Raw genomic sequence first — 17,420 nt, 5'->3', positions numbered from 1 at the left:
CATAGGCAAAGCACAAGAAGGGGGCCTGTCACCAGGGCAATGGCTCCGCAAGAATGAATTGCCCTCGCCCAGGCCCAGGCCCCCAGGACCCTCCCCTTGGCAGGGAGCCCCCCCCCCCTCCCTGCCCCAGGCTCACCCTCCCCCACGTCGACCACCACCTTGTTAACATTCCCGGAATCCACCGGGCCCTCCCCCCACAGCTGCTGCTTGGGCTGGCCTCACCGCTGGTCACCTAGACCACGACCAGAAGCCTCCCAGGGCCCCTCCTGCCTCAGCCCCATCTGTCCCCTGGGCCAAAACACGCCCCTGCTCAAGCACCTTCAATGGCTCCCTGCTACTCTGGTGCCGTTTACTGGGCTCTTTGCGACCAGGCACTGCTTCCTCCTTCTCCACCTCGCCCCCTGCCACCCCCCCAGCAGGATCCTGCACACGCCCTGCAGGTCACCCATCCGTTCCGTGCGTGACGTGTGTCTGGAGCGCCCTTTTCTTTTTCCTCTTCCCCTCCGCACCCTTTGACAGCTGGGCTAACTCCTGTTCTCTCTGCAGAAGCCCCACTCAGGTTCCCCTTCCCCATAGAGCTTCCCCGACACCCCCGGGCTGGGGTCTGTGCCCCTCCCCAGCTCCCCTCGCGCCCACTGAGGGCTGTAAACGCCTCGTTCCATCTCACACAGGCCCTGAGTCGTCCCAGCCCCGCTGCGGGCTCCCCGGCTCTGATCTCTGCACCCCAGTGCCTGGTGAGGGGAAGCCGGGGGACACCCCTCCCACCCCCAGCTTCCTGGGGTCAGAGACCAGAGCGCCAGCCAGCTCTGTCCAGGCCACCCAGCAAGTCTAAAGTCCAAAGGAGGCACCAGGGGGCTTCTCTGAAGAGATGCCGAGCGTTTTACATGTAACAAGAGAGTCTCCTGGTCCGGGGTTTTCCTTCTTTACTCACTTTAAAAAAAAATCAAAATCATTGAAAAACGCTCCTGTGCCCCAAGAGGCTGGAGGAAGTGGGTCCCGGCCTGGACCCAGCAGGAGAGAGAAGGGAGAACCAGAGAGGGGAAGAGAGGCGGCCGGTGCGCGCGGCCCGGCACACGGGGGCAGGGGGCTCTCAGGGTCACGGTCCCCCAAGAGCGGGGTGATGGGGGAGCGGGGATGGGGGCTGAGGTAGAGCATGTGCCAGCGGAGATGCAAAGTCCCAGGCTGCCCCGGGAGGGGCTGGCCCCTTTGGGGAGAGGAGAATCTTGGGGTAGTCCTGACAGCCACTGATGCTGCCCCGGTGGCAGAGCCTGGGGCCCCCGGGCAACCCTCTGGTCCCCTTTCTCCTGAGTTTCCACAACCCCGTCCCTGTGGAGACCCATGAAAATGTGCACTTTGATTTTGTGTGTCAAGATCACACATGGGCACGGGTATCAAATTGTATCCCTGTAACATGCCACCAAAGGGGCCACAAACCCCTCAAGTGGCTGTGATCCTGAGCAACGTGGTGCTCGGGGCCTGGGGTCAATGCTGAGGAACAAAGATAAATCAGTCCCCCACCCCAGTCCTTTAATGTGCTCCCTGACTCCCCCACAGAACTCATCCCGGGGACGCCTCTGGGGAGGGGGCTCCGCTGATTGGCCAGCATCAGGGTGGGCATGGGGGTGTCCCCAAAGGGCGGTCACCATGTGCCTCTGATGAGATGCGGGCACCAGCTGGTTCCACCCACTCTGTGCCACCCGCTGAGGTCTCAGCCCCAAGGATGTTCTTCTGAGGAATGGCCAGGCTCACACGGACTGGAGATGTGGGGACGGGACTTCGTCCCTGGTCCTGTCCCCCAGAAGCTCCCATTCATCCTCATACCCAGCTCAGGCGTCCCCCAGCCCCAGAGCCTTCCCTTCTCGACTGCAGGCCGTGCACCCTTCCCGGGCCCACGCTCTCTGTGCCTGCGGCTCAGCCTGTCGGGGCAGGGGTCCTCAGTGTCTCCCTCCACCACCCACGTGTGCCCCTGTGTGGGCCCGGCCTCCACACATAGGCCCGTGACCAGCAGAGGGACAGAGAATGCAGCCACACGGCGGGGGCCCAGGCTCCCTGACACCCACCACGCTTCTCTCCTCCTGTGAGTGAGCGGCCGTGCACTCGGGGTCCAGAAACAAAACATCCACCACGAGTCATGAAAACCATCCGAGCCCCTTCACCCAGCCAGGACCTGAGGGGTCTGTGCAAAACCACGCAGGCCATGCTGCCCTGACCCCGCCCCCACGTCCACCAGGACACTCAGTCATGCCAAATGTTGGGGGAGTCAAAGGGGGGCTGAAGAGCAGCGTTTGGGGTCAGGGTCACACTCTCTGCTCACTGGAGAGCTGGCCGGGGCAGGTGCCAAGAGGTGGCTCTAGAGGCCCAGGGGCCACACGGCCACCTGTCCCCAGGGAGGGAGAGAATGCTGATTGTACACACCCAGGCCTTCCAGGGCCTTCCGGTGACTCCACCCAGCTATCTGTCCTCAAATGAAATGTGACCAGGCCCACAGCCTCATCATGACCCATATTCTAGAACCTTCACAGTCCCAGCCACTGTCATGGGCTGAGTGGTGGCCTCTAAAAGATATGTTCACATCCCAGAATCTGTGAAAAAGGGTCTTTGTAGAAGTAATTAAGTTAATGGTCTGGAGATGAGATTATCTTGGATCAGCCAGGTGGGTCCTAAATCCAGTGACAGTGTCCTCATGAGACAGGGACTGTAGCAACACAGCAACAAGCCAAGGTGCACCTGGAGCCACCAGGAGCTGGAAGAGGCAGAAAGGACCGCGCCCCGGAGTCTCCAGAGCGAGTGAGTGACGGCTGACCCACGGACGCAGGACCACGGGTCCCAGTCTGTGAGGAACAAAGTCTAATTGCTTTGGGCCCCCAGTTTGTGGTAATTTGTCACAGCAGCCCCAGGACATGGATTCCCTCTGCTTCCTGGACCACACTAACCTGCGGCTCCCTCTCCCAGGACGGCCTAGGTGTGACCACATGTGCAGTGGACCCACGGTCTCTCTGGCCACCCAGCCCTGCCACCCCGTTGCAAGGAGGACATCCTTGCCAGGCTGAGGCAGGTTCCCATGACAGTCTAAAAGCCAGTTTACATCAGCTCTTGTCTCTGTGGTAGAACGGAGCCCAGTGGGACCTGTGGGGACAGAGGGACAGACAGCAGAACCTGCTCACCCTGCACGGTGTCCCCAGCCCCCGCGTGGGTCTGAGCAGGGCTTGGAGCTGGAGAGAAGACAGAATCTCCAAGGCGCCTGCTGCCTGGTGCCGCGGCCACCGTGGATGGAGCCACCGCTTCGTTCCCTCCCCGATCAGTCTCTCTCCTCCCCTTCTCTCAGCTGCTCTGGTGACACAGCCTCCCGGCGATGACACCCCAGGACAGACCCCCAGTTAGTCCTAACCAGTTTTGACCAAGTCAGTGAGTTTGCACAGTAGTGTCACCTTTGCCCAAAATTTCATCTTCTGATGACACAAGGCCAACCCACCATCGTTTAAATGCTTAAATCTCCACCCCCAGGAGAACATGGGTCGCGTGTAGCATGCATGACACCGCACTGCGTGTGCGCGCTCATCCCTACATAAATATGCACACAGATACCCCAGCCCTTGTTAAATACGTGTGAGCTCCAGGAGCTGGGTCCGCAAAACCCCTGCCTGCTCGGGGGCTTGGGCTGGGTTGGCAGACGGCCTTGCTCCTGGCTGTGCGACCCAAGTAGAACTCCTTTCTGCTGCAAGCACAAAGCCCTGTCCTTGTGTCTCTACTGGCATGCACAACAGACGAGGACCTGCGGGTGTTTACCCCACGACAGCAGTGGGCCGAGGATATTCGGCACTGAGGGCTGCATTTAGAGACGGAGTCTGCTGGGCCAGCCCCAGCTTTGCGGGATGGAGCTAATTTAGGACCTTGCTCAGGAGAGGCAGGGGACAGCCCTATGATAGTTGACCCTGGCTTTCTGGCAGCCCAGGGAACACAGCACAGCAGCCGAGCCGCTGCACCAGTGCCCGGAACTGTTCACAAGCAGCCCACCCACACCAGCAGGCGGGATTTTATCTCTGGGGTCTCGGAGGAAGCCATCCAGGGGGCTTCTTCCGGGACAGAATAAATGGGCACTGCTGCCCCATGCCAGCTCGCAGGACAGGCATGCCAGTGCCACCCCAGCTGTCTGCCTGCCACAGAGAGAAAAGAGGACAAGGGTCCCCTCCTCCTGGTGCTCCAAGCAGCTCCTTGAGCCCCTAAGTCGACGGCCCCCCAGGAGGTCAGGCCACTTCGTGCCCAAGCACCGTGGTCAGCAGCTCCCAACCCCCACTCGACTGAGAAGGGAGAAGTGGGGCCGACCCGACACACCCAGCCGCAGGTCACCCCGCGTCCCCGCTGCTCCCGACGCCCGAGTGCTGCAGCCTCTGACCCGCTGAAGAGGAGGGGCCCGAGGGCTGGGCCAGTGTCCAGCACGACCCGTCCCCACCTGCACTTGCTCTGCCCGGAGGGACCAGGACACTGCCGAAGCCCCGGAGCCCGGCAGACCCGCATCCAACTCTGTCCGTACCAAGCACACGTGCAACCCACTTCCCATCCCGGTCTCAGGACATCCTCACACTGAGCTGAGCCTACAGGTCGGGGTTAATGCCCCCTCTACGGGCCAGCAGGTAGAGAGAGGTTACCTGCGTCCCAGCCAGATGGCCCGAGCCTCCACCCGCGCATCTGCACGCAGGTCTGGCGGGGATCCCAGGGTCAGGGAAACGGGCTGCACCAGGCCCGTCCTCTCCAACCCAGCACACTGCCCAAGGCCATCATGTCCCCACAATGGGGTCAGGTCCCCAGGAGGCTGCTCAGCCCAGGTGGCCCACACAGACGAGCAGCTCCCACTCTGGAGAGAGGGGAGAAGGGGCTCACACACAGCCCTGCCACCTCGACGGTGACACCGGGACAGCTGCGGCGCTCACAGGACAGGTGTGTCCATCAGGAATTCTGGGTCCATGAGCACGGCTCTCTCCTCACAGCGCCCACAGGGGCAGTCACACATCCTGGCTAACACATTTATTATTTTTATTTTCTCTTTTCCCATTAACTCTAAACATGAGTGGCTCTGATGCTCTGTAACCTCGGGCACAGGGTCTGCTGTGACCTGAAGCCTCGCTTGGGAGATGCCAGGAGGACCCGTCCTCCATCCTCAAGTCCCCTCCTTTCCTCCAGCAGAGCAGAGGTGGCCCAGCGACCGCGCACCCCGGGCTGTGTGGACCCAGAGCCGCCTCCCAGGGCTCCGGAGACCCTGGCCTGGCAAGCATGCGGGCGCGGTCAGCTCGAAGCCGGGAGTCCTCGGGGAAAGCCCCGGCCCCCACGCCCCAGTCCCCAGTCCCGTCCCCACGCCCTGGCATACTTACAGTACCCACACCTGGTCCCGCCTTCAAAGATGAATCCGTTGGGCACAGCCCCGTAGCGCCGGAGGTCAGACAGCTTCCACTGCCCCGTGACGGCTGGAGGGACGTCCCTGGCCAAGACGAGGATGTCATTGCAGAGGTGGAGGGTGGCCGGGCCGCTCTCCAGCTTGGTGCCCGGTGCCACCGTCACGTGGAACCTGTGCACTGAGGGGCCAGGCGGGGGGCAAAAGGGCGTCATCGCAGGAGAAGGCCTGGTGGCCGCCGGCCCCACCCTGGGCAGCTGCTCACCGGCGCTTGTGAAACGAATGAGCGGGTGGCACTGCCCACGGCACGGCTGAGGGCCGCAGCCTCAGGGTGGATGGCGCCCATGCTGGCGGCTTTCCCTCCTCTCCCGTCCTCTCAGGAGCTACCTTGGTTCAGGTGCCAGCAAGTACTCAGAGGGCCCTGACCGCTGGCCACGCTCCTCCCCATCCCAACAAAGCCAGTGGCCTTGGTGCCCCTGACTTTGTGTCCTGAGCACAGAGCCCAGGGCAGAGCGGGGGAGGAGTCTCGCCCACCCACAGCCCGGGACACCTAAGGAGGGTGGCCTTCACCTGGAGCCCTGCCCCAGGCACTCACCCTCGCCCAGCGCGTAGCGGATCCGGGCGTCCCAGGCGCACATGGCCTCGCGGCTATCGAAGCCCAGCATGACAGCCTGGGACAGGCAGATGATGGCCAGCGTGTGGGCCAGGCCCTCGTAGGGCAGGCCAGGCTCCAGGCCGCAGATGTCCTCCAGGGTCAGGCTGCTGCGTTCCCGGAGTCCCTTGGCGCGCTCTGACTTGTCCTTGTAGGCCAGCATCAGCAGACAGTCTGTGCAGGCAGAGGGGCGAGGCACACTGGTAAGAGACCTGGGCTTGAGACGTGACCCCGGCCAGCCGTGCAACCCTCCCAAGCCTCCGTTTCCTCATGTGCTAAAACAGCATGATTTCCCCCAACCCTGCATGAACACGGGCCACGGGAGCAGATATGGGCCTGGGACACTCACAGCTGAGCCCAGCCCACCCGACGGACCCCTCCCAGACCCTGGAGCCCACCCAGGCCGTACTCAGGGCTGCAGGAGCTGTGGTCAGTGGCACGGAGCCCGCCCAGCAGCTTGGCCTTCCACCTCAGCCCTGCTGTCTGGGCCCGCTCCCTGCTACACCCAGCTTTTTGCCTCTAGTTTTCCTGGTTTCCAGGCTGTGGCCTGAGCTCCAGCCCCGGGGGGCGTGGGGGAGGGGTCATTGGGCCTTCCAGCCGCCTTCTGTCCAGTCACTGTCGGCCACGGTCCAGTGCAGAAGGCCCCTGTCTCTTCCCCGGCTGCAGAGAACGTGTCTGACTCTCGCCTCCCAGCCCCTCTGGGACAGCTCCGGTCTCTGTCCCCAAGATCCCATTTTCCAGCGTCATAATTGTCATCACTGTCACACCAACATGGCAGAGCAAGCCGGTGCAGCTCACCTGGCCCTGGGGGCATAGTTAAAACCCAGCACGCACTGCCCCCTGCGTGGCCTTGGGAGACACCCCTGTGGATGGCACAGAACACCTGCCCAAGAGAACAGGCAGGACAGTGCGAGAAAAGCCCCTGGCCCTCCCCGATGGCCCAGCCCTGATAACAGGCCTCCTCCCCACCCAGGCCCCCCGCAGCACTGGCCCCAGATGCCTTGTCTTTGACGAGGGCGTAGGTTGGCGGACTAATGCCAACATTTACTGTGAGACACCCCCAAATCCTGCATGCAGCTCAGTAAATCAAGGCCCTTGTCTGTACGCAGCAGAGGGTGGAGGACACCCCCAGAGAGGACCGCAGAATGGGGTCTCCATGCTAAGTCTCTTCGAACAGGACCAGCAAACCCAAGCGAGAACCAGAATCCCAACCGAAGTTGACTCAAACATTCACTGTGTAGCGGAATCCAGAGCAGGGCCATGGAGTCCCACGTTTGCTGCCCTGCCCAGCCCAGCCCGCCAGGACCAGACCCAGCCCGTGAAAGCAAGAGGGGCCTGTGCAGCCCTGGGGACCAGCCGCCGGCAGCCTTCTCCGTGGGGGCCAGAGGGTGCAGGGGCCACACTGTCTCTGCCGTGACTACTGCATGCTGCCGTTGCCACACGAAAGCAGCCACAGACAGTAAACCAACAGGAGTGCCTGTGTGCCAGTAAAGCTTTATTTGCAAAACCAGGGGCCCAGGGGACGGGGGCTTTCACTTCCTGTTGACAACCTGTCCGCAGTGTCTAAAATGTTTATAACTAGAAAAAAGCAAAGGCATTCCCAGCCTGAGAAAGAAAAACCACCCAGAACCCACAGAGCTGCCCCTGCCCACCGGGGACTCCCACACGGTGTTCCAGCACGGTGTCCCAGCATGGTGTCCCAGCATGGTGTCCCAGCACGGTGTCCCAGCACGGCCAGCACAGCCACTCCCTCTGGAGCCTCGGGGCAGAGGCAAGAAGCCGGCCCAGAGAGAACAAACAGACGAGGCGGCCAAACAGGATGTGGCCCCCCCAAACATGTCACCCCATAAGTGAAATCTTAAGGGACATGCATGACACTGAGAGGACTTCCACGTGGGATGCAGGACAGCCACTGAGCTCGGGGTACAGATACTAAAGGCAGCCCTGGGCAGGGAACTCCACGACCTGGGTCCTGGCCCTCTGTGGCCCAGGGGTGTCATCAGGGGGCTGCAGGGCAGGCCTGGGCTGCCTCTGCCTCCAGGGGCCACAGACCCAAAAAGCTTGGCCACAACCACAAGGACAGCTGAAGACATTTCCAGTGAGGATTGTCATGCCCCACAGGGACCACACTGCACCCTGCCACACCGTGGGTCCTGCCCAAAGCAGCGCGGCCCTGTGGGAGCCCCTGCTCTGCCCTCCCACCCGTGTGGCCTTGTGGAGGCCCTTGGAGCTCGCAGCCTTGGTTTTCTCGTCGGTAACATGGGGACAATAGGACCCACAGCTGTGGCGATGCCGGGATGACCACATGCGGGAAGGTGTGTGGAGTCCCCGCGTGCAGCAAGCACTCAGCACCTGTCCCCATACTCCCGCACGTCACCTTCAGTTACACGTCTGTCCATGTGACCAGGTTGTGACGCTGCCAGGTTGGCTTCCCATGGACGCAGCCACCCATGCACCGAGGGGACCAGGACCTCTGCCCATGGCAGGCACCTGCCAGGCCGTCTGCCACCTTTCACCGCCGCACCTCAGCTGTCTTGGCTCCTTGGCCACTGGTCACCCAGAGCCCCAGCTGGGGTCCCTTCCTCCCCCGTGGCCCCACTCCACACTGTGGCGCTCCCGCTGCCACCTCCTGTAGCCAATGGGGTGGCCCTCGGTCCTGCCCCAGGAACCTTTTCTCTCCTGGGCTGTCCCCCTCGGGCCAGGCCCCCACCTCTCTCCTGACCTACAACAGGCCTCCCTGCTCAGCCCCTGAGCCACCCTGCGAAGACACCCTGTGCCGTGCCCTTCACTGGGCATCAAAGCCTAGTTCTTTCTTCAGCCCTCGGGGACCCTGACGTATGCTGTCCCCAGCCCCGCTCACCCCCACACTCCCCCTGGACCACACGCCTCCCACTTTGCCCTCTCGGGCCCCGGCTGCCACAGCCCGGCCCTGCCGAGACCCTCTCTTGGCTCCAGCTTCCTTCAAAGCTCACCTAGATGCCACCAAGAGGCCCCTCCGACCGGCCTCCAAGCCCAACTACCTCCGCTGCAGCATCCCTCAGGCGGTTTTCTACGCAGCCATCTGTCCCCTTGCCTCTCTGCTCTGAGCTCCTGAAGGCTGTCCCCCTCTGCTTATGCCCAGTGACAACATGAAGCCGGGCACAGCGTCAGCACAGAGGAGGACCGGGACGCTCTGTCAAAGGCAAGCCGCTGCTTTAGGAGCAGCCTGACACAGCAGCACCAGACCGTCACCTCCTTTGTTCAAGAAGTTACGCTGCCAGTAACACAGCCGAGGGGTGTCAGCCAACACTCCTGTAACAGGCACAAGCACTGCCCTGGCGAGCAGCCTGGACAGCACCCACGTGGACGGCTGAGCCGGTGAAACTGTGTTTACGGCACAGGCGGCGGCAGGACTTGGTGCAGAGACCCTACTTTACCGACTCCTGGCCTAGAGCTGGATTTGCCGTGACAGCTCCTCACCGTCCTTAAGCCTCCGGCTGCCGAGCGGGACCTCCCCAGCCTGGGCGTTTGCATTTGCAAGGTTGGTTTGGGGGACCTGAGTGTGGGACCCCACTTTTGTCCCTGGGACCTCTTTCCTGATGTGCTGCCACCACCTCTCAGCCTGATCTTTCTGGACCGTGTCTACGAAGGCACCACGCCCTGCACCTGCAAACCAATGAGCACCTCATGTGTCTGCAGTTGCCAAAGGGTGTGGGTGACCTTATTTGGGAACAGGATCTTTGCAGATGTAAAGTTCAGGATTGAAGATAAGATCATTGGATTATCCGGTGGGCCCTAAACCCAATAGCAAGTGTCCTCATAAGGCACAAGAGAAGGCGCAGACATGCGGGGAGGGAGCCATGTGAACAAAGATGAGGCAGAGACTGGAGTGCGCCGGCCACGGCCAAGGCCACCTGGGCCACCAGATGCTGGAAGGGGCAGAAAGGACCTTCCCCGAGAGCCCCAGACGGAGGGTGGCCCTGCAGACCCCTGGATTTCAGACCTCTGACCTCCAGAACAGTGACAGGATAAATTTTTGTTGCTCAAAGTCCCCAGGTTGTGGTGCTTTGTTACAGCAGCCCCGGGACACTAGCACATCACCCAAGTCACTGATCTTGTTTCCTAAACATGAACAGAACAGGGTGGAAGTCAATGCCGTGTGACAAGCAGCTCCCCCCGCCCCCCGACACTCAGGCCTCCCCAGCAGTGCAGCTCCGTTGGTCTCACGGGAAGCCCTTGTGGGGAGGGGACCCGGGTGGGCGCGATGCGTGTGGGGGCCCAGCAGGGCTTGAGTTAGGAGCAGCTGCTCCAACCCCCTCCTGTACCCATCACCCTCCAGCAATAAATCAACCCTATTTTTAAAACCCGTTCTGCGACAAGTGCCATTGAGAACAAGGCTAAAAAATTCCAGAGTTGGGGCCTGAGACAAATCCAGGTCAGGGCCAGGGAGCAGCAAAACGCTGGCTCTTCCTAGGACACAGCACGCCTGGGCACGCCTCACAGAGGGACGCAGGGACCTGCACACGCCAGCCAGCTCCCTGGGATCCAGGCCCAGGTTGACCCTGGCAGGAGGCCTGGTCACTCGTGGGGTCTCCTGGGCAGTGGCTGAGGAAACCCAGTGCGCGGGGCCACCCCCCTCAGCGGGACTGAACCAGAGATGGAGCTGCTCCAGGGCGGGGAGGGGTTCCCGAGGGCTCTGGGAGGAGGGCTCTGGGGTCCTTATGGTGAAAGAGACAAGGAGTCCATGGCGGAAAGCGCCACAAGACAAAAACCACGGCAGGGAGGCCCCCATGGGGCATGCACGTGCACACTCACACGCACTCACACACGCACACTGGCATGCGCTCACACACTCACGCTCATGTTCACACACAGTGCACACTCACACACGCACACTGGCATGCGCTCACACACATTCACGCTCGTGTTCACACATGTGCACACTCACACGCACTCACACACGCACACTGGCATGCGCTCACACACTCACGCTCATGTTCGCACACAGTGCACACTCACACGCACTCACACACGCACGCTGGCATGCGCTCACACACTCACGCTCGTGTTCACACACAGTGCACACTCACACACGCACACTGGCACGTGCTCACACACACGCTAGTGTTCACACACAGTGCACACTCACACACGCACACTGGCATGCGCTCACACACACTCACACTCGTGTTCACACACAGTGCACGTTCACATGTTCACATGCACACACGCACACACACTCACACACGCTCACTGGCACACTCACACTCACTGCCAGGTTTTGAATGTTTGTATCACCCCAAAATTCATATGTTAAAACCCTAACCGGGCCGGCCCGGTGGTGCACTGGAGAGTGCACCACTTGGGAGCGTGGCGGCCCTCCCGCCGAGGCTGAGTGCAGTGCAGGCGCGACACCGAGGGTTGCGATCCCGTTGCCGGTCAGTGAAAAAGACAAAAAGGAAAAAAAAATAAAACCCTAACCCCTGAGGTGATGGTATCCGGAGGTGGGGACTTGGGGAGGTGATGAGGTCACGATGGTGGAGCCTCATGACGGGTTTAGTGTCCTTGTGACAGGGGCCTCAGAGCACTGCCTGCCCCCTCCTCCCCGCAAGGACACAGCACAGAGGCGCCGTCTGTGAAGCAGGAAATGCATCCCCACCAGGCGCCGGTCGGCCTCGGTCTCGGACTCCCAGCCTCCATCCGGAATGGCAAGAACTAAAACCACCACTTTTAAGCCACCAGGCTGTAGTGTTGCCATCGCAGCCTGGATGAACTAGACGGCCACTCACACTCACACTCACGTGTGCACACGTGCGCATTCACACCCTCACACGCATGCACACACACACACACACACACACACTGTGATGCATACACTATGGACACACTTGCAATTCACTCGTGCACACATAAATGCTCACCTGTGCGTGCTCACACGTGCATACATGCATACATGCACACTCACACATGCACTCACCCTGCTCGCACTCAGCCCTCCATGTGCACGGGTGCCCCAGTGGTGACAGGCTGACCCGGGTTCAAGCCCCACATTTACCCGATGGGCTCCGTGACTGGGGACCCGCTCAGCCTCTCCCAGCCTCTGCTTTTCATCTGGGAAATGGGTGCAAACACCTAGCCCAAGGATCCGAGTGTGCTGCAAATGCTGTGCTGCAGCGAGCACAGAGTGTGGCCAGCAGGGGCCCCAGACTCAGGCCCGGGAGAGTTGGTGTCAGCCCGTGTCCAGCGCCATCATTAAATCTCAGAAGAATGTGGGCTGGACAGTAAACCACCAGCTGCCCAGGGTCAGCCCACCCCACCCTCCAGCGGCTTCTGTCTGCACTGCTGTGAGTGGCAAGTGGGGCAGTGGGCCACTAGCACTGATGGCAATCCTGCTCACCCTTCAAGGGCACCGCAAGACCCCCACGGGGACCCCTCTGGCTCTGTTGCAGGCTGACCACCCCCCCCCCTGCAGTGCTCAGCCCAGCTCACTCTGCAAATGCCCACTGCTGGGTGACTCTGAGCAGCCAGGACCCAAGGGACAAAGCCCGTTCCCATGGAGCTAACCCCAAGAGGGGAAGACGGTGAGACACATACACAAACCAATGAACAAGAAAACTCATCTGAGGGCTCTGTGGGAATGGGAACAGGTGACTGTGTCACAGTGGCTGGGTGGGGATGACCTGAGGGTGGGGCTCAGAGGTCTCCCAGGAGGGAACAACTGACCAACTGCTGAAGGACACAAGGACCCAGCTAAGCAGCCCCATGGGGAACAGTATTATTAGAGGGAACAGCCAGTGCAAAGCCCAGTGACAGGGCAGGGAGGCCTCTTCAGGGACCCAAAGGGCCAGGACAGCACAAAGAGGGGGCAGAAAGTGGTCTGAGGTGTAGGGGTGTGTCAGGTGGCCTTGATGACCAAGGGAAAGAGCTTCGTCCCAGTGTGCCAGGGAGCTCTAAAGGGCTTTGAGCAAAGAGCACCCAGCCTGGTGTGGTTTTCAAAGCCCACCTTGGCTACTGTGAGGAGAAGGGACACGGGGTCTCAGCAGAAGACTCGGAGGCTCCTGCAGCCGTCTGGGTGACACTGTGCACCTGGGCCGCTGGGGCAGGGGGCTGCTGGGCACAGAGACCCTCCCTCTACCCCACAGCGCCGGCTCACTGGACCTGTCCCAGCCTCTGAGCTGGAGACCCCAGCGCCTCCTGGTGGGTGGCGTGCAGGGAAGAGGAAACGAGCAGGGAGACAGCTCCTCAGACCTGGGTGCGGGGAGGGACACCTGGGGAGGGTCTCCGGGCTGGGGGCTGGGATCAGGGGGTCTTTCCTGGACACAGGAGGCTGAGAAGCCCATCAACACCCATGAGGCTGCAGGCAGGCAGCTGGACGCAGGCGTCTAGAGAGGTAAAAATAACCATGGAGTCATGAGCACACGGAGGCCTTTACAGCCAGGGCCGAGGGCTGGCCCGGGAGGGCAAACCTCCTGCGTGGTGGAGGAGCAGGAGCAGGCGGCAGACATGCTGGAGTGGCCAGGCGTGGAGGGCAGGCGGCGCGGAGACCCAGCGGGAGGAGGCGGGGGGTGCCCACCCACACTGAGCACCGCAGGAGCAGCTCTGGACTTAGCCTGGGAGGTCATGGTGACCTTGAGGCGGTGCCCTCAGCACAGCCGTGTAGCAGGAGCTTGAAGGGACCCGACAGGGTGCAGTGGCCAGGGGGCAGCCTGAGCAGCCGGGCGGGGTGGTGGCAGGGGGGCCACTGACCACGCTGGCCTGCCCGTGCCTCCTTGGCCTGCTCACAATCCAATCCAGGAAGGGGACACGTTTACGGCGTGCCACCTGCCTGACACAGGAGCATGTGGGAGCGGCCAGAGGTGCAGGGGCCCCACCCATGACACAGACACCCACCGGAGCAGACAAGGCTCAGCAGGCTGGGCCCAGGGCGAGGTGAGCGGGCAGGACAAGGACCAGCAGGAGAGCGTCCAACTGAGGACAAAGGTGTTCAGGGTCGGGAAGTGACACCCCCCTCCAGGTCACAAAGCTCATATGAGCTGCATTGCAATTTGAACCCAGGCGCTCGTATGCCCTGTCCTGGTGCAGGGGCTGTGGGAAGCTTGGCCCTCAGGGCCCAGCCCTATTCTGTGATGTTTCCATGGGGAGAGCAGAACTGGCCACCACCCACACCCTGTCCTCAGCCCAGCACCAAGATGTGACCCCATGCCTGTGGGGAAGGAAGCAGAGGCGCAGACAGTCCAAAGCCAGCAAGTGACAACTCAGGAAAGGACCCTCCTGGTCACCACCCCCCAAGACACTTGTCCTCCTGGAACATGCCCCACTTTAGCAGAGCTGCCAACTGCACAGGCTGCGGGTCCCAAGCACGGCATAGGTGGCACGGGCGGCTCTGGGCTCCTGGGACACGTGCTGCAAGGCTCATGTTCCTGTGCTTTTGCTGTGCCCACGTAGACAGGGAGCCTCCTGCAGGCAGGGCTCAGGGCACCTCACCAGGCAAGTGTCAACCCCACCAGGCTGCCTGTGAGGGGTGATGCCTCATTGGAGGACCCCTGCCCTCCAGGAACTCAGCAAAGGAACCAACAGCAGGGACCCAGGGGGAGACTGAGCAGATGCCCACGTGTCAGCTGTGAGAGCAGGTGACAACCTTCCAGCCAGCCATGGGGGGCAAGGTTCGGGCTAGGGGCAGGCAATCTGGGCCCCACCCCAACAGTCCAGTGTCTTTGGGCCAGACCCCTTAAATTTCTGGGCCTCAGCTTCCCTGCCTAAAATGATCCCAAAGTCCCTGCCAGCTCCAGAACTCAGGGTCCCTCCTGGTGACTTTTTTGGGTTGGACAAAGCCACCAGGAGCAGCCCACATGGGAAGCAGTACAGCAGCCCTTCTACCCCCGGAGCACGGCGTGCCGGGGGGCCGGCCCTGGCTGCCCCGTCACCGCCTCTGAGTGCCTGGCACTGGCAAACCTGCCACAGGAGTCAACAGCCTCCCCTCTCACCGTCCCGAGCCTTACCATGGTGGAGTGGGGAGGCGCCGGTGCTGAGACCAGGAGCCACCTTGCTCAGGTGACCAGTGGTGAGTCCCCAGGCAGGACTGGACCCAGACCACCCTCCTCTCCCAGGGGTCCATCCCAGGGGCTGAGACCCCGAGGGACACAGCCCCACTAGGAGCACCCTGAAGCCCACACTGAGACAGGGTCGGCAGGAAGAGGACCAGGCACCCACTGCCATGCTGGGCGCTGGGGCCACGGGGGACTTTTGGCCCTTTCTACTTTTCTGCTTTTCCATTTTCTTCGGTGAGCATTTGCGACCTGTCACACAGATCCGTCACTCCTGAATGTGCACTTTGGTAAAAAGAAGCTGTTTTCCTCTCCTTTGCTAAGGGAACTTTACCATAAGAAGAATAAATGGTCATGGTGAGGAAAAACGCAAATAGGAGTCAGAGCACAAATCAAAGAAGTGCCCCCTGCTGCCACCCACGCCGCCCGGTCCCTCTCAGTGGCCTCTCATGGGCTCTTCCCGGAAGGTGATCACGATTTTAAAAAAATAAGAACCATTGATTTGTTATCATAAGAAAGCTGGGTCGACCCTTCCTCTCTCCTCCACACCAGGATCAGCGGGGTCTGAGCCGGCAGCTCCTCCGGCAGGGACCTGCTCCCCCCTCCTGAGTCCCCACGCCTGAGTCCCCACGAAGGAGGCAGTCTTCAGCGCCACAGGGAGGGGACAGCTGGGCAAAGCTCCCCTGGGGGCTGTGGTGGGGGCCGCCATCAAGATTGGCTCGTGAAGGTCCAGGAGGGGATGGGAGGGGTGTCAGCCTCTGACCAGAGAGGAGAGGGCTGGCCTGGACGGGGCGGGGTGCGCTGGGAGGGGCAGGCCAGGAGGTCAGTCCTGTCCAGCCTTGTCATCTGCCAGGATTCAGCGAGAGAGCTGCTAAAGCAACCGTTGGGTGCCAGGACATTGAGATGGGAGTGCAGGGTACGCTTTGGCTGCAGGCTCAGAAGGGACATCAGCCCAGAAGGGGCTGGAGAACCTTCACCGCCCCCACATGACCTCCTGTCCCTGTCCCCGAGCCCAGCCCCGGAGCCCCTTGGCCCTCTGAGTGAGTGCCCTACCACTGGACCTGCTCTGTCACCTGCCCCCACACATGCAGTACACCTAACAGATGCTGGACAGCCACCAAGTCCACTTATGGACTCACACGTTCTCCAGCGTTGGGGACCACTGCAAACTCCCCCGTGGCGCCTGCCAGGCCCAGGGAGCCTCTGAGGTGGGCCCTGCCTCATAAGCTCTCTGTGACCTGGAGAGAAAACTCTCTGAGAGGGAAAGACCACAGCCCGGGGATGCTCTTGTGAGTGGGACGCCTCTCCTAGGTGCCTTGCTGGGTCCCTTGGCCTCATTGGAGGCTCTGGGCCATCCGTCCCACCAAGCAGCTGGCCCCTGCCTCCACCACTGCTGACCAGAGCCTCTTGCACTCCACGCCACCGCCTCCTGCTCCCTCTCGCCACCTCCCGCCCTCACACCCTGGCCCCCTGGTCTGGGCCTGAAGCAGGAGTGGAGAAATGGGCGGTGTGGAGCCAGGAGCCAGGCCCTTGCAGGGGAGGCTGAGGCCCGGCTGGAAGCCACTGTCCACAGCCAGGAGCAGGCGCCGTGTGCGGCCCCACAGCACACCCAGAGCCGCACCACACCGCAGAGGGGTCCCAGGACAGCGTCCCCACCCCAATCCCCTCCAGGCAGGTGACAGACACCCGGGTGACCTGGAAGCCACTCTGGCAGCCCATGTGCATGAGGCAGCCACGATCACTCCCATGCCCAACATCCCACACAGACCCCTGGGTGCCTGGCCGGCTCCAGGGCACCTGTCCCCTGAAACAGCTGCAGGGTGCAGGCGACAGCTTCCCAACTGTGCCCAAATCACTGGAGCCAAACCTCGGGGGCTCCTGTGGGCCTTCTCGAACCACACTGGGCTGCAGGCTGGGGGGTCTGAAGTGGGACTGGCCTCTCCTCCCGGAGGACAAGTGTCCCCAAACAACGCAGGTGTTGCTCCTGCCCAGCCCGGGCCAGTGCTCCGCTCCCTGCGCGGCCCAGCCCTGCCCTACCTGGGAAGGTGGGAAGGGGCCTCCTGGGCTTGGCACTAGCGGCCAGCACGGTGGGGTCGCCGGGTCCGGGGCTCCCGCTCTGAGCACCCGCACAACTCAGTGACCCTCTGGGGCGCCCCCGGCTGCTTATGGGGAGGCCCGGCTTTGTCTCGCCCCCTGGGCCCGGCCCGCAGCCGCCTCTGGGCCTCCTGGGAAGGGCCCTCGGCCAGGGGCGGTCTGCGGGGCTGGGGTCCGGGGTCCCCTCCGGCTGTGGCGGGCGGGCTGGCTCCGGGCACCCTCCCCCCGCGGCCCGCTCACCTGCCACCGGCGACGGCTTGCGCAG

The 17,420-nt window shown here is 62.2% G+C and overlaps 1 protein-coding gene across 2 annotated transcripts in view; it reads right to left on the bottom strand.

Moving 5' to 3' along the window:
• Positions 1 to 17,420, bottom strand: part of DOK7 (docking protein 7) — a 32,263-nt gene extending 14,843 nt beyond the window's left edge. The window contains exons 1-3 of one of the 2 annotated variants that reach the window (XM_008568210.1): positions 17,396 to 17,420; positions 5,982 to 6,212; positions 5,378 to 5,567 (exon numbers count right to left, since the gene is read on the bottom strand). In XM_008568210.1, coding sequence (XP_008566432.1) covers positions 5,378 to 5,495 — 118 coding nt within the window. In that variant the 5' untranslated portion in view covers positions 5,496 to 5,567; positions 5,982 to 6,212; positions 17,396 to 17,420. Of the gene's footprint in view, positions 1 to 5,366; positions 5,568 to 5,981; positions 6,213 to 17,395 lie in introns of both variants that reach the window. The other variant, XM_008568139.1, reaches the window with a different exon arrangement.

The sequence above is a fragment of the Galeopterus variegatus genome, unplaced genomic scaffold (assembly GCF_000696425.1).
Source record: "Galeopterus variegatus unplaced genomic scaffold, G_variegatus-3.0.2 Scaffold3, whole genome shotgun sequence".
NCBI classification, from domain to species: Eukaryota; Metazoa; Chordata; class Mammalia; order Dermoptera; family Cynocephalidae; genus Galeopterus; species Galeopterus variegatus.
Note: the sequence above shows the minus strand (reverse complement) of the source record. Positions and strands in the feature narration are given on the sequence as shown.